Source organism: Alligator mississippiensis, chromosome 10 (genome assembly GCF_030867095.1).
Source record: "Alligator mississippiensis isolate rAllMis1 chromosome 10, rAllMis1, whole genome shotgun sequence".
Classification (NCBI taxonomy): Eukaryota; Metazoa; Chordata; order Crocodylia; family Alligatoridae; genus Alligator; species Alligator mississippiensis.
In genome coordinates, this window is record NC_081833.1 from 20,470,605 (window position 1) to 20,497,633 (window position 27,029).

At 44.0% G+C, this 27,029-nt stretch overlaps 1 protein-coding gene across 7 annotated transcripts; it reads left to right on the forward strand.

The window, feature by feature from the left end:
- Nucleotides 1-651: 651 nt before the first annotated feature.
- PATZ1 (POZ/BTB and AT hook containing zinc finger 1) lies at nucleotides 652-25,468 on the forward strand. Of its 7 annotated transcripts, none has more exons than XM_006266993.4 (7): nucleotides 652-1,985; nucleotides 4,699-4,762; nucleotides 6,920-6,961; nucleotides 8,125-8,196; nucleotides 10,888-11,059; nucleotides 21,904-22,041; nucleotides 23,955-25,468. In XM_006266993.4, exons 1-7 carry the CDS (start codon nucleotides 688-690, stop codon nucleotides 24,371-24,373), a joined length of 2,205 nt encoding a protein of 734 aa, XP_006267055.4. In that variant the 5' UTR covers nucleotides 652-687; the 3' UTR covers nucleotides 24,374-25,468. The 7 variants fall into 7 exon arrangements, with proteins under 7 accessions (XP_006267055.4, XP_059569242.1, XP_059569240.1 ...); XM_059713259.1 differs by having other exon boundaries at nucleotides 21,969-22,041; nucleotides 23,955-24,075; XM_059713257.1 differs by lacking the exon at nucleotides 21,904-22,041.
- Nucleotides 25,469-27,029: the final 1,561 nt, after the last annotated feature.

The following is a 27,029-nucleotide window of genomic DNA, read 5'->3' on the forward strand; positions in this document are numbered from 1 at the left end:
TGCTGGCTCTGGCTGCTCTTGCATTGGCGGATGCGGGGAGGGAGGGGGGCAGGAAGCGGGGGGGCTGGGGGAGCCGAGTGGCTGGAGGGGGGGGGTCTCCGTGAATAGGGTGGGGGGCGCTGGAGCCCAAGAAGAGCGGAAAGTTTGCGGCGCGGCTGGTAGGGCGCGGCGGCGCGGGCGGGGCCGGGGTCAGGCCGGCGGCGGCGGCGGCGGTGCGGGGTCGGGGGGGAGCAGCCGGGGGCCCCCGCTGGATTTTTGCAGGGGGGGTGGGATCGCCCCCTCCTTCTCCTCCCCCCAGGGGTGAAAGTGCAAGAGGAAGTGCAGCCGCTGCCATCTTTCCTCCGCTCCAAACACACAGGGACGGACAGAGCCGGCAGCCCGGAGCCGCGGCAGCCGCCGGAGCCCCGTCCCTCCCCTCCTCCCCGCCCGCCGCCCGGCCCGCCGCCGCCGCGCGCCCCTTCCCGCCGCGGCCGCAGCGCCTCGTGGCGGCCGGGCCCGGGCGCCGCTCGCGCCGCCGCACGCGCCCCGCGGCCGCCCGAGCCTTTTGTCTCGTGCCCCCCCTCGGTCCCCGCGCGCCTTGAGCGAGCGCCGCGCGCCGCCGGCCCCGGCCGGGGAGGGAGGAAGCGGCGGGCGGGCGGGCGCGAGCGAGCGGGCGCCGCCTGCGGGCGGCCGGCTGCAGCGCAGCCCATGGAGCGGGTGAGCGAGGCCGCCGCCTGCGGCCCCTCGGCGGGCTGCTACACGTACCAGGTGAGCCGGCACAGCGCCGACATGCTGCACAGCCTCAACCAGCAGCGCAAGAACGGCGGCCGCTTCTGCGACGTGCTGCTGCGGGTGGGCGACGAGAGCTTCCCCGCGCACCGCGCCGTGCTGGCCGCCTGCAGCGAGTACTTCGAGTCCGTGTTCAGCGCGCAGCTGGCCGACGGCGCGGGGGGCACGGACGGGGGCGCCGGCGAGGCGGGGGCCGGGGCCTCGGCCGGGGCGGGCGCGGGGGTCGGGGCCGGGCCGGGGGCAGGCGGCGGCAGCGGCGGGCGGGAGCTGGAGATGCACACCATCAGCTCCAAGGTGTTTGGGGACATCCTGGACTTCGCCTACACCTCGCGCATTGTGGTGCGGCTGGAGAGCTTCCCCGAGCTCATGACGGCAGCCAAGTTCCTGCTCATGCGCTCGGTCATCGACATCTGCCAGGAGGTCATCAAGCAGTCCAACGTGCAGATCCTCGTGCCCCCCACGCGCCCCGACATCATGCTCTTCCGCCCCGGCGCCGCCGACCTGGGCTTCCCACTCGACATGACCAATGGTGCCAGCCTGGCGCCCAACGGCAACGGCATCGCCGGCATGCCCGAGGATGAGGCCACCCGCGCCGCCCTCAGTGCCGCGCAGTCCTCCTTGCCTGTGCTGCAGGGCGTGGACCGCCTGCCCATGGTGGCAGGGCCCCTCTCGCCCCCGCTGCTGGCCTCGCCCTTCCAGAACGTGGGCACCAGCGCCCCCCCTCTGGGCACCAAGAGGGGCCGGGGGCGGCCCCGCAAGGCCAACCTCTTGGACTCCATGATGTTTGGCACTCCCGGAGGCCTGCGCGAGGCGGGCATCCTGCCCTGCGGCCTGTGCGGGAAGGTGTTCACCGATGCCAACCGCCTCCGGCAGCATGAGGCTCAGCACGGGGTGACCAGCCTACAGCTGGGTTACATAGACATCCCGCCACCCAGGCTGGGCGAGAACGGGGTGCCTGGTCAGGATGACCCCGACGCCCCCCGAAAGAGGAGCAGGACGAGGAAACAGGTGGCCTGTGAGATCTGTGGCAAGATCTTTCGGGACGTGTACCATCTGAACCGGCACAAGCTGTCGCACTCCGGCGAGAAGCCCTACTCATGCCCGGTGTGCGGGTTGCGGTTCAAGCGCAAGGACAGGATGTCCTACCACGTGCGGTCCCACGATGGCTCCGTGGGGAAGCCATACATCTGCCAGAGCTGTGGGAAGGGCTTTTCCAGGTAAGGGGATGCTGATGGGGGTCGGACATCAGAGACAGAGAAGACCTAGGCAGCTCCTATTAAAATAGCGAATGGTATATAGCAGATAGGAAATCATGTCCTGTAATAGTCGAACTGGGGGGGGACATCCAAGGAAATTTATGGGGGGCAGGTTGAAGATGACCAAAGAAGTACAGTTTTTATTCAGCTCATAAGTAGCTTGTGGAACTCCTTGCCACTGGACATTGTGGAGCACAATAGTGTAACTGGGTTCAAAAAGGAGGCAGACATTAAGTTTGGCTGGCTGGTATTTGATTAAACAAACTTATGGAGGACAGACCTATTTGGGAGCTTTTGAAAACTAGGGGCTCAGGACAATCTTGAACTCAGCCCTTTGTGACTGACAAGTTACAGCAGGGAAGGGAATGGATCACTCTTCAGGTCCTGTTTGTTTTAGTTTTCCTCTAAAGCAGGCATGATTGGCTACTCAGAGAAAGGACTGGACCTTTTAATCGGACCCAGTAGGACAGTTCTTACATGTCTAGCCTGCGCTATGGGAACCAGGGTCCAGTCATTTCTGGTTCATTGTCCGTGCTAGTTTTTTAAATGCCCCAAGTGATGCAGTTTTCCTCGCTGCACTTAAAAGATTGCTGTAGTCTCTTGCATGCATTGAGCAGGCGCAGAACTGGGAGTCGAATGGGCCCTGGACAACATTCCTGGCTTTTGTCACAGACTCTTGTGACCTTGGGCCAAGTCGCTTAGAGTCTCTGCCTCAGATGAATTTCTGTGAAATGGGTTTTGAGATAATTCTTTCCTTTGCCTAGTTGTCTTGAGACTTAATTACTGTTTGTGAAGTGATTCAAAGCCCTCAAAGGAAAGGTGCTGATGAAGTGTAAAATATTACTATGTATCAAGATATTTTTATTTCTTCTTGATGTCCAGTTTACCTTCCTTTTCTTAACTTGCACTCATTTCTCTTCATTTATGTCTATATCGCCCAAATGTGAATGAAGAGGTGAGCTTTTAAAGCCTGCAGCATCACCTATTCTTTTAATACACAGTTTTGGTGTTTACATCCTTCTGGAGGGGAATTCTGTTTCTACTCTGCATTGTGCCTATAAGATGTGTCTGTGTAATGTTGCTGATATTTGGCATTGCCTTTCACCTATGAGAGTGCAGTTCACATAACAAGTGCAGTTATTTGATTCTGGTTTAATACAGCTTGTGTATATTTTGTAGTTTGAGTTCGGGCTCAGCTTGAGCCTTGAGCTCCTCTGAAGTTCAATGCTCAGTCTGTGGAAGGGGTACTTGGGAGAGAGAGGCCAGGCCACCTAGCTCAGGTAGGCAGCTATAGTATCCCCAGCTAATGGAGCTAAAGTCTTTCATTCCCTCTTATTAGAGGGAAGGCACTGAGATGATAATTGGTAAACAGTGAATAGCCACTTAGAGGAAGGTACCTCAGAGATACAAGCTTTAAGAATTTGCCCCTGCTGACTCTGCTTTGGTAATGAAGACTGGGATTTCTTGCTATGAAAACAAACATCCTGCAATTTTTCAAGTTCGTTGTTGGTTTTCTTTTACAAAAGATCTGTATAAACTAGTGAATTCAGGAATTTTCTAGGAGAATAAAGTTGCTTACAAACCAGCAGCACAGACTCCAAATCTAATTGGTACACCTGAGTTAAAATTACTTTCCTCTGCAATACTTATCTCAAAGTTCTCCTGTCATTTTTTGTATTATTTTCCAGTAGTAAAAAACTAGAAAATAGAGAAACTCTTCTTGCCCCCACTTTTGATCTTTTGTCATTGCAAAAGTAAATTAATGAAACAAACTGGATGGAAGTAACATCTACATTGCTGTCATAAATTCTGAGGTCTGTCTGTATGTACTAGGAATATAAACCCCTAACCAGTCTTTCCAGTTAAACAGCCCCAGCCCACCTGCCCTAGCATCAGGTTTAGCAGCTTAACCGTGGAGCTAACTCTGCTATTTTTCTGTCTCCAGAGAGTGAATTCCATCCAGCTTTCACTGATTGGCTGAGCCTAGAAAGTTGGGGGAGGAGAGGTGGAGAATTTGTTTCCAAGCAGCTTTGGCCTCATACAATGAAAAGCTTTCTTTCCACTAGGAGAAACTCCCACCAAGAAAATCTGCAGCTATTCAATCCTCCCTCCTTTCCAAACAAGCTTACTTTTTCAGTAATAATTTGCTCTTCCATAGCACCTTTCAGCCAGGACCTTCAAAGACCTTTACAAACATTAATAAAGCCTTCCAACACAGTTATGAGTTAGGAAGGTTAGGAGGGGGAATTTCTTTGCCCTAGTGTTTTTTATACCAGGGCGATTAATGAATTCTTAAATCTGCATCTGGAACTTAAAGTAAAGTGGAGTGACTTTTAAATGAGGAGATGTTTAGAAATCAGTGTGGACTGAGTGTCACCAGCCTAACTGAGCAACCAGGTTTGAAACTTTTGGCTTAAATCTGATCCCTCTGTCCACTAAGCATTTTTAGTCAAGGAAAATGCCTACCTTGCAGGGGGCTGGGAGGGGTTCATTATCAGAGTAAAGCTCTGTCTTGCTGATCTGTGCCTCAGAGTAAAAAAAAAAACAAAACCAAAATTGGCAGCTGAACTGGATCCCAGACACCAGAGGGAACCTTTCTTGGTTTGGATGCAATAGTAGTTTCTGGTTTTTTAATGTTTGTCTTAAAGTGTGTGTGTGTGTATATATTTTTAAGGCCAGACCACTTGAATGGGCACATCAAACAGGTGCACACGTCGGAGAGACCTCACAAGTGTCAGGTAGGAGCTAGAGAGGGGCAAAGGAGGGTTTATGTCTTTTTTAATGAATGTACATATGTGCAAAGAATTATGGAGCATTGATAGAAATGCCATGCATTGTGAATTACAATCAATGTTGGTAACTAATTATGTTCAAACTGACAGGTGCCTTATATGCTCCTCCCCACCCTGCTCTCTTTTTTTCCCTCTCACCCCCACTTCCCTGATGTCATCTTCTGTTCTAGTCTTCCTGCCTTTCCTCCTCCTCCTCCACCAGATGTTCTTTCCTGCTGCTCTATCCCGATGCCCAACCTGGATCTCTTTACCCTGCTGCTTTGTCTGTGGCCTCCCTGCCAGTGTCACAAATGATGCCCTTTTTTTCTTCTCTAGTGCAGTGAGCACCCGCAGGAAACTCAGAATCTGACTTGATTTGAAATTACTTCAAATAAACTCTTTATCATTTACCATGAAGCTCTTTATCACATAGCCTACAGAACATTGCACTGAGCAAAATTGGAAGCTTTTTTTTTTTTTTTTTTTTTTTCCATCAAGGGCATGGGTAACATCAGCACAGTAGTCAATGTAATGCAATGTCATAGCAACTTGTAGAGCTGTTGACAATTAAAGAACAAGTCTTCCATCTAGGTTTAGTAACATACCAAGATTGACTAGCAATCCATATGTGAGGGACTCTTAAGAGGGGGTCTGGAAGTACTAGTTAAAGGTAGGATTACAAAATGACTTCCATTATGACCCCTATTTTCACATGTTGTATGGTGAACTTTTGAAACATTTGTTTCTTGGACCAAAACTATCCATGCTTGGTCTCTGAAGGAAGATTTTTTTCCCCCCCCAAAGTTGGTACAGAAATCCTTTGGGGTTTTCCCTGAGGTCAGTGAAGGTAGAATTTTTAAAAAAATGTTTTTTTTGCATTCTAAAATTTCTAACCATACTTTGAACCTAATCCGTCCTGCCTGACTGCTGCCTCTTATCCTGCATTTTTCCTGTCTCCTGCCACATCCCCATTCTAGTTCCTCTAAATTGCGGGAGATCTGGGAATGCTTTTGCAGTACAAAGTAATCCAATGAGACTATATTAAAAAATGTAAAACACTTAAAGGCTCCAACCTAACCTCAGTGGGAGTTGTAGGAGCCTGGCACCTCTAAAAATCAGGCCATGGGGCCTTCAAGCTGATCAAGCAGCTTAAACCTATCTAAAGCCTTAGATAGGTTTAAGTGTCTTAAGATGAACTAAATCTGTAGATTAGTTTAAATCAGAAAAAAAAAAAATCCAAAAACACATGCTGGGGAAATAACAAGGGGTCCAGTTGGTTATGGTGACAGTGGGGGGCGGGGTTTAGTGGGGGTTTTTTAATGCTCACTTGCGTATATATTAATGCACAGTTCATAAAATGAGTACCTAGCTTCCAGCAGTATCAAAAAACTTGCTGGCCTTTGACCAGTTTGTGTCAAGCCTGCAGAAAGTGTGCAGTTCTTGAATAACATTGGTAAGCACTAACTGTTCTTTGCCAGTGGGTACCTGTTAATTAGAAATTCAGAAAATTCTTTTGACTTAAGAATGTAAATAGCTATATCTGTGCAAGTCAAAGGCTGCACTGAACACTTATATGTTCCAGAAATACAAAAGCCAGAGCTGAACACACAACCTTAACTCTTCCCACGTACCTATGTTTTCTTGTAACTCCGTTTCTTAGAAAAATCTCCTGTGTGTACCAATTTGGAAAATGTGTCTTGGTATTATATATGCAAAACAGTGTATTCTTAATTAGGCCATAGCTCTTGGGTTATAAGTATGGAGGTAGAGTAAAGGTTGTAAGTTCAAACTTGGCTTGTACTTGACTTTTGACTACTTGATTATACAAAATTACTGTCTCATTAATATTTAACATAAATAAGATTAGAAAATTTGTTAAAGAACTGCTGTGCATCTTTGCAAAAAACTGCTTAGCAGAATCCTGTCAGAATTCAAAAAAATCCTTGCATTTGCAGAAATCTGTTTCTTTGTAAGAATGTGTGCAATACAAACCACTGAAGGAACACTTTCACTTTTGGAAAGTTGTTTCAAATCTTAGAAGCTGATGTATATATATTAACATGGCTTTCACTCTGATTATTTGCTGACCAATAATTTTCCATCCTGTACAATTCTCTTTCTTAGTTACTAAGTGTGGCTACCGAGGAGGAAAATAACTTAATGTTGGTATGTTATTTCCCCACTTATCCCCATTCTTCCATTGATTTCACTGGGAAATTTCCCTCTCCTTAGGGGCAATTAGAACATCGGTGCAAATCTCTGTGGTATGAATATAACATGTATTCTCAAACCATGTTAATTGCAGAATAAAACAATTGTTTTGTTAAAGGGAGAAATGTTTTCTAATGTCCAGTATCCTAAAAGACACTCTTCAAAACCATGCTGTGCAGAAATTGTAGTGGAAACTGCCACTTACCCAAGTCCCTACATGTACCTACACAAACCAGTAGGGATCTTGGAATGTCAACCTTGGTGTGCATTCTGGCCATCAACACAAGACAGAAGCTGGAGATATAATTTCATGGGAGCCAAATCAAAGCTCTGTGAGGAGGCAGTAGTTATTCTGAATGTCTTTCACGGCAGTTTGTTTGGAGTAACCCTACCCTTACCTCACAAAGCAAGTTTGACTGGCTATGCCGACTTTTTGAAAGACTGTCTTAGGGTCCAGCATCTGTTGTCTGTTGCTAGGCAAGAATCTAATTCCAGCTTTTGCCTTCCTCTTAAAACAGACTCCAGATGGGGAAGGAAAGCCTCTACAGAGCCAGTGCATCTCAGAAATCAAATCCAAGAAGTTGCTTTTGTGTCCAGACCAGGCAACAAATAAAACTTTGGCTACTTTTGCCCCAGCACTACTGTACTGGTGACATCTCAGATTTAATTTTGTATCTGACAGTTGAGTGCTTGACGCAGGAAAAGGGGTCAGTCAGTTGCTGGCCATCATGAGAAAGGTCAGGTTTCTTCCTCAGTCATTTAAAATGGGGTTGGGAGAGTTTTGGCTGCTGTCTTAGTGCTTTGTAAGGAGTGGCCAAGATCAGGCTGTGGAGTGGGAGGAAGGATACTTTGAAGGGGATGGGACATCAAAGTGGTTCATTAGGTCTTGGGGACAAGGCATACCTCATCTGACAGTCCCAGGTGACATCTTGCAGTAAAAAAAAAGAACACTAAATAACAGTTACATTTAAAACCAATTTATGCTTACTTGAAAAATACAGCTAAAATTTCTTGACTTTAATCTAAAATTGGCATTCCAAATCCAGGGCTCTTCCCATTGATTTCGATGCAAAATGAGTTTCTTCCTGTCCTAATTTCTCTTACTTCCTGCCTATTAGCAGGAAAATGGCAGCCACCATGGAATAAGCTCAGAGACATCCACAGCCATAGAAAAGTTGAACCTTCAAGAGGTATTTCTGAAACAATGTTATTTTGAACTCTTTATTTGTATCTCTCTATATACTACTTTTGGCCTCTCTATCTACCTGTGCAGTGTTTTCATAGCCAAGCACTGGAGTTTTTCCTTGATTATTAATAATTAATAATAAATATTTAGCATTTATTTAGCATTTTACATCTTTAAAACCTTTACAAGCATTAACTAATTAGATATTAACCTGAAGAGGTTTTCTCCAGCCTATTCCTGTCTCCCACGTATGGTTCAGCTAAACTGGTTGTTGCTTTATCAACTGGACCTCAAACTTTCCTCTCCCCACCTCCTCCCTTCCTCCCATATTTTTTTAAGACTTTTTTTTTTGCAGGTCTGTTCAATACATAGTTTATCCAGGAATGGACTACACAAAACTCACCAGCAAGAATGATAAACCAAACATAGGAATATGATCATGTTGAACTTCCCTGAGCTTCTCACTCAATCTGTTCAGTGTAGGATAGACAACAGGTTTACTTCTTACATCTAAGGATTTGTGTAGTTTATCTCTACTTTATAGAACTAATGTCCAAATATTCCCAGAGCATTTATACACAAGAGTACTATGGCTTAATACTGAATTATCAGTAATAGAGACTTTGGTTATCATGCTTCACCCAGTAACACACCTTTACTTTACGTCCAGCAGGATGACTTGTTATCAAGGTTGGAATCCTGATGTCAGTGCTCATTTGTTTTAATAGTATTGATTAAAAAAAGCTGCATCTGTTTTGCTCAGCGCTATGTCCTGAGAGTTCACATAAGGAAACATGTTTTTCATAATAAATTGCTTTTTATGATTTCATCACTTGTGATTTACATCTCTTACCATGATTTATGTCTCTTAAATTCCATGTTTCATAGCATTCCATGTTGTATCTGTTTTTAAACTACCCGAAGGCCTGATTCTGTTTGGTGTAGGGTCCTCTCAACCTCCTTTGCAACCAAGTCAGTGGGAGGTGATGATGGTTAGCACCTGCCAGAATTGAGCCCTTAAGGCCTGATCCAAAGCCTGTTGCAATTAGAAGATAATGTTCAATTGGCTTAAATAGTCTTTGGATTAATGAACTAACTCATAAAAATCTATATGTGACCTCTACTGCATTACAAGTCTCATTTATTTTAAGCAACTGTGTTGTAATTGCAGTATGGTAGGTTTTATCATCCTAGCAAATCTACTTTACTAAAGACTAATGCACTATTCCTTGAAAAAGGTAAAAAAAACAAACAAAAAAAACCCCCAACCCCAAACCTCCAATCATAAACTATGCAAACATAATCTCCTAGGATGTTGTGGTCTAGATTATATATGGTACTATATTGCCTAATATGCCATGGTATAAAACAAACAGTATGCAACTTTGAATTTTATCTTTGGACTGGTTGTTTTAACATTTGTGACTTTTTTTTCCTCTGCTGCTTGTAATCAGTGTACTCAAGTTGCAATTTTAATAATTTCATATTGATGATTTTATTGTTTCATTTACATGCTAATAACAATCAGCTTTGCAAAGTTGTTGGATGCCTACTAGTTTTGGCACATAATCTACATGCCCACCCTTTTCTATGATTATAAAGAAGAAAAAAACCTCACTCATCTATTAGATTATTTTCTTGGGGTAAATAGGCAAGTACAGTTTTGCAAGGCTGATGTATACTGCTAATCAGTGTTAGTTTTATTCCAAATCCAAGTTTTATTTCATGGCAGTAACTGGATTATATCATCACCCAAGCTAAATTGTAAGTGTATACCAGGGGTGTCAAACTTGCAGCCTTCAGAGCCCTGTTATGTGGCCCATGGGGCTGGTAGAGGGGCTGTGAATCTGGGAGCAGGGCCAAAGTCCATACAAAGAGCCCAGTTGGGGATGTGTGTTGATAGTGAGCAAAGACTATGTTAACCCCCAGAATTTCTGCCACTATTGCTCACCACACAACTGTCATGTCTGGATCCAGTTTGCAAGGAAACCCATGGTCTGGCCTTGTGGGGGCAAGGCACGTTTGACACCGCTAGTATAAAACAATGCACTGTGTAGATAGCAGCTTGGCTTTTCTATAATGCCCTTTGTGGTCCTGTCAGTCCAGCCATATATTCTGTTTTCTGATGCATTTCTTACATCTCACAAGGGGCCAAAGGGGAAACAATGAATTCTGGAGACAGACCAATCAGATCACAAAGTAAAATACAGACGGGGGAGAAACCGTTTGGCATGGGCCTTGTTGAAGTTGACAGTATTTTCACCACAAAATGACTGAATTTGGTGGGCTATGGTAGAATATCTTGTAATGGGAATAGACTTTTTCAAGCAGGACAATGGCAAGTTTATTTCCACTACCAAATTTGACTCATTATTTTAGTAATGCAAATCTTGATTAGGAGCTCTGAGGCATTACAGATCTGTGTTTTGGTTTGAATGTTTCCAGCTCTATGTCAAAGCTTCTTTCTTCCTATTGAGGTCTAATCCTGGTGCCTCTTTTTGAGCAGTACTATGGCATTCTGTGCAGCATGTGGGTGACCTGGATTTTTGTTTTCTGTGGGAGGATTAGCTTGTGTAATGTGTGATTTGTGTGCATATACAGGCTCTGATATTCTTACTTTGCTGTAGAGTAGATGAAGCAATATCAATATTTTTCTCACAGTTGGTGACTTGCACTGTTTTCTTTCTATCTGCAGACCTGTAATGCTTCTTTTGCCACCCGTGACAGACTGCGCTCACACCTAGCATGTCATGAGGACAAAGTTCCATGCCAGGTGTGTGGGAAGTACTTGCGGGCAGCATACATGGCAGATCATTTGAAGAAACACAGCGAAGGACCAAGCAACTTCTGCACTATCTGCAACCGAGGTAATCAGTGCGCGCTCTTTATTTCAGAGGGATGAGGCAAGGTGGAGGACAGCACTAAGATACATAATGCTGCTTCACAGAAGGAGTTTACACCACTTCCGTGTTGTCTTTTCTCTTTGAACGATAAGATTGAAACTGATGGAGGTATTGTTCTGGTCTTTGCATATGGGTTGTTGCTTAAATATTCTTCCTGTGATGGAGTTCTGTTTTCAGTGCAGAGCTGAGTATTTTACGATAGGCCTCCAAGCAATTTCTTGCCAAACTCTACTCATACAGGCAAATCCCCCTTGTCAGGATAGTGTTCACCATGTACCTGCTTACCTGCACAGGGCAGGATTAGTGCCCAGGGGAAGGCATGAAAAAAGATTTGTTAAAAATGCACACAAAACTTAACTGACTCCTTGTAAGTAGAAAGTCTGAATTAATTGTAGTAGTAGATCCCATTTGCTCTTCCCACTCACCCCAAATTATTACTTTGTGATGGCTTTGTTTTCAAAGCAAGCTTTGTGAGAAAAAAAATGCTAGAAATGGACTTTTTTCAATTTTTATACAGTAACCTTCCTCATTACATTTGCAATTCCCACAAATTGAGGAGGGAGCCATAGATCTATGCCTTTTGTGATGTGAAGACAGGTTGTGGACAAAGAAAAAGCTTCAGAAAGTAGAGATCTAAAGAGCAAATGGATCTGTGACCAGACTTACTGATACCATGAGACTCTTCAGATGTTGGAAATGCTACTGCAGAACAGTAGAGTAGATTGTAAGGCAGACCTAGCATGGACCAAGTGAATAGAGCAGTGGAGCATGTCTGCTTTCTCCTTTTGGCATAAGCATGGCATCTGATTTCCAGGAGGATGAAAAGATGTTTCCTCAAATGATTCCCCCTATTAGCCCATCTCTAAGAGCTAATAGCTACATTAGCGTTTAGGAAAGCAATTTGAGGGGAGAAAAGAGAACAGAAGGATTCCCAGAAGAGAGGTTGGAAAGCCCCTACGTTCTGATGAACGGGGACTCATGATACACAGGGAACAATGCGAACCAGTAATGTGGCACAAACATGGAATCTTGTGGGCTCTAGAGACCTTTTATTTTGTGTGTCTAAACATACGGTGATGAATTGTCTGCCTGGAACCCTGATCTGTAAAGCGTGCCTATTAATAACAGGCAAGAATTATTAAAGATGAGGGACATCAATGAGGAGTGGATTAAACTTGGTATTTGTTGAAGTAAAATGTGTTGAATGGGTGGCTTTCATGTGTGGGATCACTTCAGGTGTTGGAGAAGAGGAGGTGTTTCCAAATTGTAGTTTTTCCAGGACATCTAGTTTAATGCAGCAGGCATTCCCTCTTCTGATTGAGAAGAGCTGGCATCTAGTGGGGGAATATAGCAGTCATGTAGGTGTTAGTCTGAGGATACTGAGCAGGACAGGATTGTTGGGTGATCAGAGGTGAAAATGAGAGGGAGGGAGATGTTTGATAATGATGGAACTGCCGTGGAATTATCTGTGGAATCCTTTGAAGTGAGTGAGACTTTGTTTGGAAACATCAGATAAGTAGGACAGGGTGGCTTCTTGGATAGAAACTGGTTCAGAGAGGCATGAGTATTGTAGGTAACATCCTACTTTTTCATCAGATACTTTGTCAGTTTCTACCAGATAGATAGGAAGTTCTTGGGGTTCTGAACAACCATGGGGTTAAATGTAAAGTAAGCATTAGTCCCATTCAAGGGCTTGAATTCTGAGAAAGTTTTACTTTAGCTTAATCTTACACTTTGTACCATATTGAGTCAGAAGTCTGAGCTATATATATAGTCTGAGCTATATATTGTGTATCTTCAGGTAACCCCGATGGATTGCTCATTAAAAATTCATTCAGGTTAAAACGAAGGAATATTCTCAGGATTTGCAGGCCTGCAATTCACCATAGCTGCCCCTGGATGTCACTGCTGCTCCTCAAAAATTCAGCTAAGAAAAGAAGGGCTGGCCATCAAAAAACGAAACGATTAAAAAGGGCTGCGTACAAGACAGGGTGGGTCTAAGTAGTTATTGTACATCTAAATTTCCATCAAGGGGTGAGTGGGTACATGTATGTATAAAGTTAGAGGAATCTGATAGGCAGCCAAGATGGCAGACAGCTTTTAATAGTGTTATGCTGCTGCTTTCTTCAGATGGCAGTTTTTGTACATTTTGTCAGTGAGGAGCTGTAGACTATTGCTTTGAGCTTAACTTTCCATCGGCACTAATATAAGGAAGATTCGCTGCTAAAATTGAGAGTTGAGCTTATTAATATCCATATGCAGACTGAAGTTGCTGGGAAATTTGGCATTATGTGCTAAGAATTTTGGTTAAAGATGAGCAGGCTAAGACATTTGAAAGCTGTATTTCAAAATGTATGACAGCGGGCACTATGGACTGTTTTAATTAGAAGCTCTAGAAATGTAGAACACTGAGAAATCAAATGTGCTGGAAAAATTTAAAAAAAAGAAATCCCTTGTTTGTTTTGGGGAAGGGTGTCCTCAGAACTTTGTGATCGTTGTGAGAATAGTTTGATTACGATTTCTTCACTGCGTTGCATTTTGCGGAATTTAAATAATGCTGGACCTGATAGTCACAGAGCAAGAAACAAAGGTTTTATAATATGCATGTGAATAAGATTAAATATTTAAACTCAGTTTGCTTTGGGAGACTATAGGAAGAAAGTTCAGGGGTGGTTGAAGCAGCTCTTGGTATCTGAATATGTATTGCTGATAAAATTAAGTGTGTGCCAATAAAGCTTTTCTTGGCCAATACTGATAGCCGTTTATTAACCAGCCATATTGGTTAATACCAATCCGATAAACGATATTTAGTAATAAATAATGCAACGCATTTTAAAATATTGACATAAAAACCTTTGTTTGTTTGTTTGTTTGTTTTACATTTCATACACACAGAGTCATTCCGTGGGAGGGAGGGGGGCGAATCGGGGTGACCACCCCAGGCCCTGCACTTTGGGGGGCCTCGCAAGCCAGGCAGAGAGGCCACAGCCCCTCCCATGTGTGAGGTTGTTCCTGGTCCCCCGCCCCGCGTGCTGAGAATTTCTTTAAGCGTGTTCTGGCTGGGAATTCCGGCTGCCACCCCTCCACCCGCATCCAGCATGCCGCGATGTTCATTTACCCATGTAAATGTGCCATGGGACAGGAAAGGTTGGGAAATGCTGCCCCAGCCCATGCCCTGCCTTTGCAGGGGTGCCATGGGCCCCGCACCCCCCTAGGGACGGCTCTGCGCACGCACCCACACACACACACACACACACACACACACACACACACACTTTTTGCATTTCTGTTTCTATAAACATTTAGTAGCAAAATAAAAACAAAGTCATACTAACTTTAAAACTTTAACTTTTAAAATGGTAGTTTGCAGTATACACTTACATAATGATTCATTTGACAGTAAAGTCATTATAAAACTCAACATTCAATTTGTTTTACAAAAATCACCCAAAGAAAGTTGGAAAAAATGGCATAATCATAACAATATTGGTTTCAAAATATACCCACAAGAAATGCAGGTCAAGATGTAAAAATTACAAGCAAAAAGTACAGGTTGTAGTAGTAGTAGAAGCCATTGTAAGTAATTTATTATTATTATTACAGTATTGGTAGAATTAAAAAAAAAAAAAGACATTCCTACTTTCCTCATTGCTTAATCATAACTCTGACATAGCAAGTGGGTGAGTGGAAGGTTTTTCTTGACAAAAGCAAAATTTCTTCACACATCAGTTGGTTCCTCTTATCTACAATGTGCGGCTGCACTGAACAGCCGTTTGCTCTCCTTACTGCTGCTAAGGGTAGAGAGAAATTTCTGCGCAGCTTCAGCCAAAATGGGAAATTGGACTTCATTGCTCTCACAGTATTTCAGTTTTTCTGCACTGCTTGGAAGCGTGGGCTCACTCAGATAACTTTTTCTGAAGTATTACACTGCTGTTTACCTTATCAGTTTCTACCCCACGTGTACTTTCCTCCAGTATCTCATCACACATTGAGCACAAGGAGCTCGGTTTTGTAGTGCTGTCATCTGCTTCCTTTGATTTCTTTGTGCCGGGTTGTCTGTTCTGTGTCATTCCTGCTGGCTTGTCATTCCTGCTGGCTTGCATTTTTTCCAGGTGTATCACCAACATTTGTGTAGCCAGCAGCTTTTTGCTGTTATCGGTGAAGTATCTGTCCTTGTATCTTGGATCCAGCAGCATTGCAATGCTGTAGAGACGAACTGATTCAATTTTAGCCAAGCATGTTTCCATGGCTTCTAGCAAAGTAACTTTCATAGTTTTAATTCTGTGGTCTGAATCTGTAATTTTGCTCAAAAGCCTTTTTAAAGCCACAAAGGATGGGATAACATTAGACACACAGGCCGAGGATGAACTCGGTTCATGTGTTAGTTCTTCAGAAGGTGCTAGAACTATCGCTGCTTTTTCCATCAGCCCCAACTGATGCACTGTGAGAGTTACAAGGATTTCATAGTCAGCTACATACACTCCAAGTGCACATTTCTGCTCCAGAAGACTTTGTAGCATGTAGTAAATGCTGTTCCACCTTGTCTTTGCATCCTGCTATAACCTCTTGGAAGACATTCTGAGCTCAGTCTGCACCTCTTGAAGATGAGAATAGGCCAATGGAGAGTGTTTGAAGTGCCCAACAATTTTTCATCTGATAGCCAGTATGTCGGACACATTGCGGTGTGATAGCACTCCTTCATTCACAACAAGCTGAAGTGTGTGTGCTACACACGGTAATCTTGGCAAGCCAGAGTCTTGCATTGATTTTGCTATGTTTCTTGTCTTATCCCTAATAATGGCATGAATTTTTGTCCTTGGGATTTTCCATGCTGCAAGCATCTTGTCAAATGCCATTGAAATAGCCCCAGCCATATGGGAACCACTGAACTCCTGGGCCTGGAGTACTGTCCTCTGTAAATTGTAATTCGCGTCTATCCACTGTGCAGTTAAACTCAGCACTGACATAGGTGACACATCAGACTTCCAAATATCAGTCATAAAGCTAAATGCTGATGCATGATCATCTTCACCCAGGATTGGTATGCGTTTTAAAACAACACACAGCTCTGGTAGTGCAGTCTCAGCTATAAACTTTCTGCTAAGCAGTGTGTAACAAGGCTCCAGGCATTCAATGAGATGATGGAATCTAGGATCTTCTGCAGTCTTCTTCTTCTTCTCTGATCATCCAGAGCCATAAATTCCACTAAACGGTTAGTAATTTCTTTAGCCCTGGCGTCTCCACTTCCAAACTTCTGTGAGTGTTTTAGTGCTTTGAGCAATGATATTTGCTTTGGCTCAGCTTTTTCCTGCTCTGCTTTTTTCTTCTCTGTAGTCACCTTTAGAAAATTATTGTATTCAGTAGCATGGCATGTCTTGAGGTGCTGTATTAAGTTTGTTGTGCTGAAATCTTTACTAGTGATGCTTCCACACAAAATATTTGCAGCACGTACTTTGCAATCTGTTCTGTAATTTTTTTTTCAGACACTTTAAAAAAATTCCACATCAAGCTTCTTTGGGACATATTTATAGCGGATAGAGATCACACTGCATGGTGCAACATGGTGTAGCATAAATATGTTCACTGAATAAAGAGCTTGCTGTAGGCCCTCTCACTTTGCCCATTCCTGGCCCCACTGCTCTGGATACAGTGTCCCAGAGGTGCCTATACACAAGCAGCAAGGCTGCTTTGACACCCTGGAATTACAGCATGTTGAGCAGACTTGATTAATCAAGTGATTGCCACACTTCAGCAGACTCCAGCGTCTCATGTATCAACGTCCCTGCACTTAAAAATGGCAGCAGGGGCGCTTGAACTAAAGCTCATCAAACAAGCTGTAGTTCAAGCGCCCCCACTGCTATTGCTAAGTGTGGGGATGTTGATGCAATGCAGGAGACATGGCGGCAATTTGATTAGAGTGGCTCTTGGAGGCACTCCAATTAAAGTGCTGTCTCCCCACTCCTGGAGCACATGTAAAACTACCTGTGCCAGTTGCAGCAGGCAGGGCTAGCCTAGCAGAGCCCTTCAACCCCAGCCTGGAGGCAGCTGCCTGGCCACCCAGAGCTGGGTGGTCTCTGGGCCAGGCTCCTCGCTCTTCTCCCTCTGCCCAGGGCAGGGCCACGGGACCATTTTATGCCTGGAGAAACTGAGCCTCTCCTCCCCTGCAGCCAGGCCCCAGGTCCCAGGAGCTGGACTCTAGCAGGGGAAGGGCCCCTTCCCCTCCTGGTGCTGCTGCTGCCCTGAATGGACCCAGCCCTGGAAAGGGCAGGACCCAGCTGGGCTGGGGCTGGGTGGAGGACCCTGCTGCACCACAGCAGGCGGGGTGTGGCTGCCCCAGGTTCTGCCCCTGGAGCACAGATCTCTAGGCACTATGGGTTGAGTCAGGCTGGGCCAGGCAGCTCAGCTCTGCCTGCCTCTTTTTGCCAGTCACATCGGCAGCATTTGGCGCCTTTTTATAGCACCCTGCCCAGCCCGCAGTCCACACCGCACTGCACCAGTGCCTGAGACGCCATGGCAGCTGCTCTGCTCCAGCCTAGCCTGGCCCACCAGTAAGGGGGTGGGGGTGTATCCAGGGTCACCCCAGCTCATGGGAGGGAACCCAGGTGTCCTGGGGCCCCAGCCCTGTGGGCAAGAGGGAACCCAGGCATCTGGGGGCCCCGGCCAGAAGGCATAATTATTGGAGAACATTTATCAGCTACAACAGCCAAAAAACTGATAGTCTATAATATAAATTTCCTCTTTATCAGTGCTAATCCAACAGGCAACAGATAGATATATCAGTGCACCTCTAGTTAAAATGGGAAATGAAATATGGAAGAATCACTTGCTTTATCCTGGCAGATGCCAGTAAGTTTTCTGTACAACACAGTGCTATGCACTGTGCTTCAGACAAGGAGGTGGTGAGCTATTCTTGAAGTGAAAGGAATAGCCACAGATTTGACATCCAAATAACTGACGCCCTTCCTAAGTTTAATTATTTATTATCTTTTAAAGGTAGAACACATGCTCTCCTTCAAAAGTTACCACGTCTGAGCTGGCATTTGGTTCAAGGCTGTTTATCTAAATGGGACAGTTCATACTTGAAACAAATATAGATACTCATCATAAATCTTGTTCAATCTGGAAAGCTGTGCAAGGCGTTTCCTGGGAAGAGATGTCTTGACTCATCTGAATACATTATTTAATTACAACAGTTCAGAAATCTAAGTGCATATAGTTTCCTGAGCTGCTCCTAAAAATCATCCGTTTGAGTGTCCTCGTTCAGTGACTGGGGCTTCTCTGTCAAAGGGGCCAGCCATTTTGCTGATGCTTGTCAGCAGGCCCCCATTTGGTGATGCAAAGCTGAGCTGTGATGGGGAGCAAGGAGTTTTACAGTGGGATGTTGGAAAGTTTGGTGTCACTTGTAAATACTGATTTGTTTAACTGGCCAGTTACTAAAAATAAAAGGTAATTAATCTTGCAGTTAATTCAGGTCCAGGAGCCTGCTTCCTAATTGTTACATAGTTTTCTCTTGTTCTTCAAGATCTTTGGAATTTCTGTTTACTAGCTTGGGTTGGGATTTTCAAAGGAACCTAAAGGAGATGGTCATGGACTCCCTTTGGCTCCTTAGTATTTTGTAATAATATGTACCCATTAGAGCAGTATAAGACATCCATTTTCCGTTGTTGCATAGAAATAAGACATGGCTGTAGAAATCAAGTGAAAGGGTAAAACCCGCATTTTCTGCTCCCTTTGGACGGGTTTTCTTCAAGGCAGAGTGGTCAGACAGAAAATCAATTTTACTTGCTTTGATAGGTGTGTGAAGTGTTGCTGTTCTGTGCGTTGGGCTCAAAGTTGTAGGATCAAGTGGAGGAGTCATTCACCAGCTGCTTGATCTGCTTCAGCGCTGTAAAGGGGGAGCAGCCTATAGTTTTCTTCATAGGAAATTTCCCTGATAGACCTACAGCCAGGCCACTGTGGTAGACACTAGTCCGCTTCCTTTCTGTTCTTGTGTATGGTTTGAGAGACTTACTATGGAAGGGAGAAATAGTTTACTACTTGGAGCCCTGATGTATCTATGTGGCGTAGTCAGTAGAGGAGTGGTAGGAGAGAGTGTGCATGTGAAGGGAGAGGAGAACCCTTGCCTACATTTTTTTCCAAGAAAAGTTTTAAAAAGTGATGTGTTGTTCCCCTGCAATAACCCATCAATCATTCTTCCTAGAACTGATGTATACTTGTCTGTATTTGTGGCCTGATATAATTCTTGGACCATAATCAGTTTTTCGGGATATAACTGTTTAAAAAGACAGAACAAGAAACTTGTTTTATCCTGGCTTTCTGGGAAATAAGTGTTTGTTTTTCTACTTTGATAAAAGTTGGTAGTTCATACCTTACCTAACAAGAGAGAAACAAGGCACTTCTCAGGAATTTTCACTACATAAAGCAGTGTTTGCTACTGGGGGAATCGTGGAGCTTGTGAAAACCTAGCACTTTATAGCTGTCCTTAACCAACTTTTTGTAAACTGTTTTTAAACAAAAAACATTAAATTTTAACACAAAAATCACTGACCAGTTGAACACAGTTCGTCTTTCAGGGTTATTTCATGGTTGGTTCTGAGGTTTGGATGCCTCCTACATAACAGGATTTATCCTAGAAGGCAGATTAGTTATTACACCTACTCTGAAATAGGGGATGGTTTCTACCCCTGTAAAGCTCACTACCTGGTTGGAAGGGTCCTCATGAAGTGTCGACTTTCACTCTTTCAACCAGACTTTAACTCTCTCTTAACTTGTTATGACTTAGCAGAGTGAGGATGCTTATTTTCCTTGTTGTTTGTAACATACTCTGCATCACATAAGTCAATCTTTTTTTTAGTTCAAGGGAAAATATCCTCCCCCTAAGCATTTTTCTGAGAGGGCTTGGCATATGCTTTTGTTTGTTTGCTTGCTTGCTTGCTTGCTTGACCTGTATTTTTCTCAAATGTTGTGGTTTTCTTGCTGGATCTGAGCTGCTTTCCCCATATTCTGATTCTCTTCAGCTTAGCTGTTCTCAGGAGACGGTCCTTGTACTGTGCCAGGAATAAAAGCTGCCTGCCCTCCTCCTATTTCTTCTTTAGCAGGTTGCTACAACCATTCTGAACTTGTATTTGTATCCAGCTCCCATGAGCTCATAAAAGGCTTTGCAGTGCATTAGTCCATTCTGAATTTGGATTCTAATGAAGGTAAAGAGGGTGTTGCTGTTAAACAAAGTTTAGTTTAAAGCCAGCATCTGAATGGCCACCTTTTAAGCCCTTGTCTGTAGTAGAAAGGTGTGCCTGTAGAGTTAAAGCAGCACAATTCTGGCATGGATGCAGTTATATCAGTATAAAAGTGCTTTATACCAGTATAGACAGACAAGAGGCTTCTGGCTTCTTGGCTGTTCCATCCAGGAAGAGCACAGAGCAACTGCAGATGTTTCCTCATCCTGATGAAGGGTGTTTATACCCAAAAGATTGCTAAGAAGAATTTTTCCAACTATTGGAGTTGGTCTAATAAAAGATATCAGATTTACTCAAAGAACCTTGTCTGCCTATGTCTTTAGACCAAAATGGCTACAACCTATGCCCTTATACCAGTATAGCCTTTTCTCCTTGGGAAGGGGATTAGATCTACTGATCAAAGGTACAGTTACTGTACAGTATACAGGCCCCACCAAGGCTTGTGTAAATATAAATGTATGGGGGAATCCCCTACAACACAGGCACACCTTTCCATTTTGCACCAGGCCTAATTAGTGGCCAAAATGGAAGTCTCACTTTTTGCCTGTGTATTTCTTAAGTCAATTCCAGCTCCTCTAACTGGACTAAGAGAGTATGTGGCCCCATCTTGACTCTAAGAGGGAAGTATTTTCAATATGAAAGCCACTATGTTGTTGGTTGAGCGGTTGAATTCAACTTCTTTTATTGATAAGTTTATATCCTCCAGTATTATCCATCAGTCATGGTCCTAATACCCCTCATGTTAATCACAACATCTTCTGAAGGCTGGATGAAAGGGGAATTGCTGGCACATTTGAATTAACTGTTTTTAATTTCTCAGAGTGGTGGATGTAAATTGAGAGCCACTGTGCTCTCAGAGAGCCCCCAAGTGTAAAAAGGCATTAATATCCCTTTGTTCTGTCTGCAGGCCCTGTAACATAATTAGATAATACAGAGTCCTCATGGAGCTGTACTGTCTGCACAATGAGGCAGACAAAAAATACCCTAGCCTATGATGTGTTAAACTTAGGGCAGGGTGAGTAGCAAAACTTCTGTCTTTCCCCAAGTAGGGAAAAACAAAATCAGGGAAAAGAAAAACATCTTCCTGCCTCCAAGAGGGCATCACAAGTGTTGGGCTTTATAGGGAAAAGGAAGCACACTACTGGTGAGGGAGTAGTCAGTGATGTCCCATCAGATGGTCTCAGCAGAATGAGGGAAACTTATGTGGCTGCCCAGAATGCGCGTTAGGTTTATAAAGGCATGTTCTTGTTTAAAAGCATGTAAGTGTGTCACTTGAGTCTCATCTCTTCCCGTGAATTTAAATATGACTGGGCGCGGCTTTTCTGCACTGTGCCTTCTCAGGAAACAGTAATTCTCTAACACCTGGTTGAAGAGCAAGGGCAGTGAAAAGTTTTATTTTACACTTGACGCCTGGTTAGATTTACATAAGAATTCTCCTTCAGCATGTGGTAGACAGCCAGAAACCAAAATAGTTTAATGAAAACTAGGACAAAAAGAAGAATAAGACAAACAGGGAAGGCAGATGTGTGTCTTTGCTGGTGGCAGGATCTCATCTCCTTTTATCTTGTTTAGGTTTCTCCTCTGCCTCCTACTTAAAGGTCCATGTTAAAACCCACCACGGTGTTCCCCTTCCCCAGGTCTCCAGGCACCAGGAGTCCATCCCGAATGGGGGAGCAGCGTTCCACTGCGTCAGGACCTATGGCATCAAAGGCAAGCGACTCCTTGCTCTGCACTTTGCTTCTCTGCGTAGGACTTTGTGTTGTGGGATGCTGGGTTGGGCATGGGGAAAGGGAGGAGGGAAGGACAGGGAAAAGCCAGAGAGATGTAGAGAAGGTACGTAGAGCCTTGTATCTTTGTCCAAGGATGCCATGGGATGGGTTGTTGAGGGGGAAGTACTGTAACTTCTGGCAGCTTCCTTTACTGTAGAGATGGCAAAGACTGATCTGGTCATACAGCTCCTCGGCCTATGAGCAGATTGCGCTTTAACCCTAGTTGAGGGAGGAGTAGTTGGAAAGGTGTCATTTATAGCTCTCATCAGATCCTTGTACTACCAAGACTGATTACATCTTGTGTTATACCCAGCATGTGATTTCCAAGGGAGGGCCTCAAGTAACTCTGTTCATGATGAGAGTAATGACTGCCTGTGTATTCTTGACTCCAGTTGATGGAGGGACTGCACTGATACTTTTAGTAAAAATCTTTCTTGCCTCTTTTCGTGCTATCGTTGGAAAGGAGTTAGAGAGGATAAAAGATATTGGCTGCTTCTTTTTAGATGCCACTGATATTAACTTCTACTTTGGCCTGAGGTCTTTTTTTACAAGACTGGTTAAGAATGATTTAGCATGAATTTACAGAGGATGTTTACGTATGTTAGTGTGTGTACAGTAACTTCTTTTTTGCCTTACAATTCTGAGCTATCAGTATTCCTGGTCAAAGCTGGAACATCAAAAATATTAGTTTGGAGACCTTGGGGATCCTGAAGATTTGGGTTTATTCTTGCTCTGAAGACAAAATAGAAATGGGTTGAACATACCCTATGCTGTCTTGTGTTGATGAGCTGTTACAGTTGTGTAACTTTTTTCTGAAGGAAGTCCTCTTGGAGAGCTGCTGGAGAAGCCCCTTAATCCTATGTTGTGTACTGATTTGGCAAGAGACTTGCTCCCAAGCTTATGGGGTCTTGATTTCATGTACGTTCTGTCTGGTTGCGTAATGCTGACTCAAGAGAGCAAATCTGTCATTTGAAACATGCCAAATGACTCTTTGGTTTTTCAGCATTACGCGTAGAGCAAACTTTCTGCTCAGTGGTTTGTTTCGGGGAATATGTACATCTGGGTTTGTTATGTCCATATGCATCCTCTGACAGAGGAGAGTGTGGAAAAGTTTCCTTTGTGCATTGGCAGAATAGAATGGGAATACCCCCAGTATACCAGTGACCCTGCCAGGGTGTGCGTCCAAGTAACAGAGAATGTCTCAAGAAGCATGTTCCTCCTACTGTCTTGCTAATGTGTTTGAGGATGGAGCCCTTTCAGGTGTGAAGTATACTCCAACAACACTGTACTTCTAAGACGGAGCCTTCAGAGTTCATATAAAACTGCATCTCCAGGAGCATGGCTGCCCCTGCTGCTGTACAGGGAGACTAGCATATGAACTGTTTCTTCATCACTTGCCTGTTACACGTCATTAAGCAGTTTCTGGAGTCCATCCATAAGTGCCTGTTGCACTTCAGCACTGAGAAGTTATTCCAGTAATAATAGTGTCTACATTTTATGTTACGGCAAAACCATAAACATGAGGGTACATCCTTTGGGATTCCAAAGGCGGCATTGCATAAATGTAAGAGGATATGGTGGATACGGTCAGTATCGCTACAAATCCACAAGACCAACTAGGGGATGCTAAGAGAGAGCATGTCCAGGCTTCTTAAAGAAGAGAGGTGCAGGGCACAGTGCCTCATCATGGTATTTATAGAGGGTTTTAGCTCTTTTAAATCTGTAGCAGTCAGTCATCTTGATTTAATTGTGAATCAGGTGATGACCAATCCTGCCTACTTAAAAGCATTCTAGGAAAAAAAAACATCCTTGGAGTTGAGATTCTGACAACTTTTCTTGTCTCTTCTTCCATAGAAGGCCAGAAATGCTCACATTCGGACCCGATTGAGAGTTCTGATTCCTATGGAGACCTCTCTGACACCAGTGACCTCAAGACTCCAGAGAAACAGAGCACGAATGGGTCCTTCTCCTGCGACATGACAGTCACCAAAAACAAAATGGAGACAGAGGGAGAGAAGAAATACCCTTGCCCTGAATGTGGCAGCTTTTTCAGATCCAAGTCTTATCTGAACAAACATATACAGAAAGTTCACGTCCGGGCTATTGGGGGCCCATTGGGGGACCTGGGCCCTGCTCTAGGGTCCCCCTTTTCACCCCAACAGAACATGTCTCTCCTGGAGTCATTTGGGTTTCAGATTGTCCAGTCAGCATTTGCATCGTCCCTAGTGGATCCAGAGGTCGACCAGCAACCAATGGGGCCTGAGGGAAAATGAAATGAGCTTAACCTTAACTAAGCAAAGCAGCAGTCTGGTCATTAACTACAAAATGCTGTGAATGAGAGGAGTAATGAAATTTGGTTCTGTAGCTGAGAAATGTTTATTCATTTTTAGCTCCCTTCCCTGTATTACACCTGGTCCCACCTTTAAACCGTTTTTAGGGAGGGGAAAGGCTTTCCAGCCGATGACTTGCAGAAATCTACATGACCCTAAATGGGAGACATGATCTAAAATACCACATAGAGCTCAAGATGCTTTTTCCAGAGCTCCAAGATTAGTCTTCTAGAATAAAAGCTGCGCATACTGGTCTGAGAGGTGCGGGCAACCCTAGTGACCCGTACATCTGGAAAACTAGGGCTTTTTATGCCTTTGTCCCCTCCCTCCCTGTTTTCCCCTCCTGCCCTTCCCAACCTACCCCCAAAAAAGCAGTAAGTTTAACACGCGTACCCATTACTGATTGCGTATAACACAAACGCAAGCCCGGGGTACCAAGCAAGCTGCAGTGCAGTTGTCCTTTTAAAAACATTAAGATTTTTTTAAGAAGGCAAAAGAATTTGGTCCCCTTCTGCCATTTGTGAGGCTGCGAGTGCTGCAGCAGGACTGAACTGCTGAAGAAAAAGAACCATCACCCAAAACAGGTTGTTTTTGTTACTTTTAACCATTAAACTTGCTGTCGGGTTTTTAATTCTCCATTATTATTATTATTATTATTATTTTTAGGACCTGTTGTAATGAATTGCTACTGAAAAGCCAGTCCAAGGCGTTATACAGAGCACTCTTAAAGCAGCAGTCACATTAGGGTTAGTATTCATTTTTTAGATGTATCATAATTAATAACTTGGCTAGTTGATTGTTTTAAGTCTATGGAAGAAATAGTTTTATGCAAAAAAGAAAAGAAAAAGAAAGGAAATAACCTTGCAGTCTGGTTGACTGGTGCTTGTTTTATGCGTGGGACCTAGAAAATGAATGTGGTCAGCAAGCGGGTGAACTATGTACCACTGACTTGTTTAGTGTGAATAAACCCAGGGTTCACAGAGTGATTTTTGGATTAATCGGATTGGACTGTATTAAAGAAGTTAGTATGTTACTTTACATCCCCTGGTTTTGTCTGGTTTTTAAGCAGTTCAGCCACCTATCTGGGAGGTGTGCAACTGAGAGCCAAAAAGTAGGGTCCCCCTCTCCTTATTGCACACCTAGTGACCTGGACCTCTTGGTGCCAGCACAGCCCTCCTCATTTTCCTTTAATTGGGCTTGTACAAAGCAGTCCTGTTTTCTTATCTGTCTCCAGAGCAGAAAGGATTCCACCAGGCCAGGGAGGGATCCAAACCAGAGCAAATCTCCAAAAAAGGACCTCGTACAGAATACTGAGTTGAGCTCTGTAATGTTGAGGATTCCACTGAGCAGAATACACATGGAGAGAGATCAAGTGCCCCATATTAAAAAGCTTGACAAATTATGCACCAAAAACCAAGTGTAAGCCTGGGTTGATGTACTGAATGCAAGGTTAGGAATTGGGAATGCATTGTGTTCTAATTATGGTTCTGTTGTTGAAGGTCAAGATTACATAGTGCAAGTCACTGAATTGCTGCCTTAATTTCCCATTTGTAAAATAAAGGACTGCCCCTTACATCCCCAAGGAGTTGCAGTGGGTTAACTAGTGAAATTCTGCACTGAGCTGTGGAAATGCCAGACTTGCTGGTTATTACTTGATCTATCAAATAGAAGTGCATGAGACCTACATCAGATTTACAGGTTGTGGAGAATATCTGCAAATACAGCACTGTGCTTGGTTCAAGGTCGAACAGTACAGGGTGGAGCCTGTACTCTTTGGGTTGTACCTCTGTGTTACAGGTATGTGCAACCAGGAGCTGTTTTGTAGAACTCTCCACACTTTTCCTGATCATTCCTAATCAAGTCTTGTAACTAGAACTTGCTGGAAGTGGTATACTGGTGGATTGTACTTCCTATCACTGCCGTTGGCATAAAGCATCACAGGGTGGTTGTGGGGGAATTTTTTCAAGATTTTGATTTCACCCTCTTCCATTCATCACAGCTACTCAAAATCTCTGACTTGACTTGCACAGGAAGTTGTTCTTTTATTTGTGCATACTTTTGAGTAATTTGCAGCAAAAGACAATCTGGAGCCTACTTTACATGCTACCAGTCCAGCCCAGATAGAGGGCTTCTGGTGGTAGTTACACATTTGATGCAAAATTTACTGGTTGCTGCTAACTTGCAGAAAGAAGGAATAGGGTATAATCTCTTTTGCTTCCATCTCATCCCCATTCCTTCAAAAGCATCTCCAGAAGGTGTCTTATTTTAAGAAAAACTGGAATTAAAAAAAAAAAAACCCAAGCAGCACAGGATGCGGGGGCTGCTTCTTTTATTATTGACCGATGCCTAGCGTTAGATTGCTTATTTGCTGAAAAGTAGAAATAAAAGATTTCAGAGTGGTAATAAAACATCTTAATATCTTACTAATCTAGGCCTTGACCAAACAACTTTGTGAGCTGCCAAGTGTTTTATCTGCAAGTCAGGACAAAGCAGTCTTTCCAGTCAGCAGAAGGGTAAGCCAGGATCAGAGAATGGCAACTCCAGTCACCTGGACTATTGATGATTGATAACCCACATTTGAGAAAAAGAGGGAGCAAGT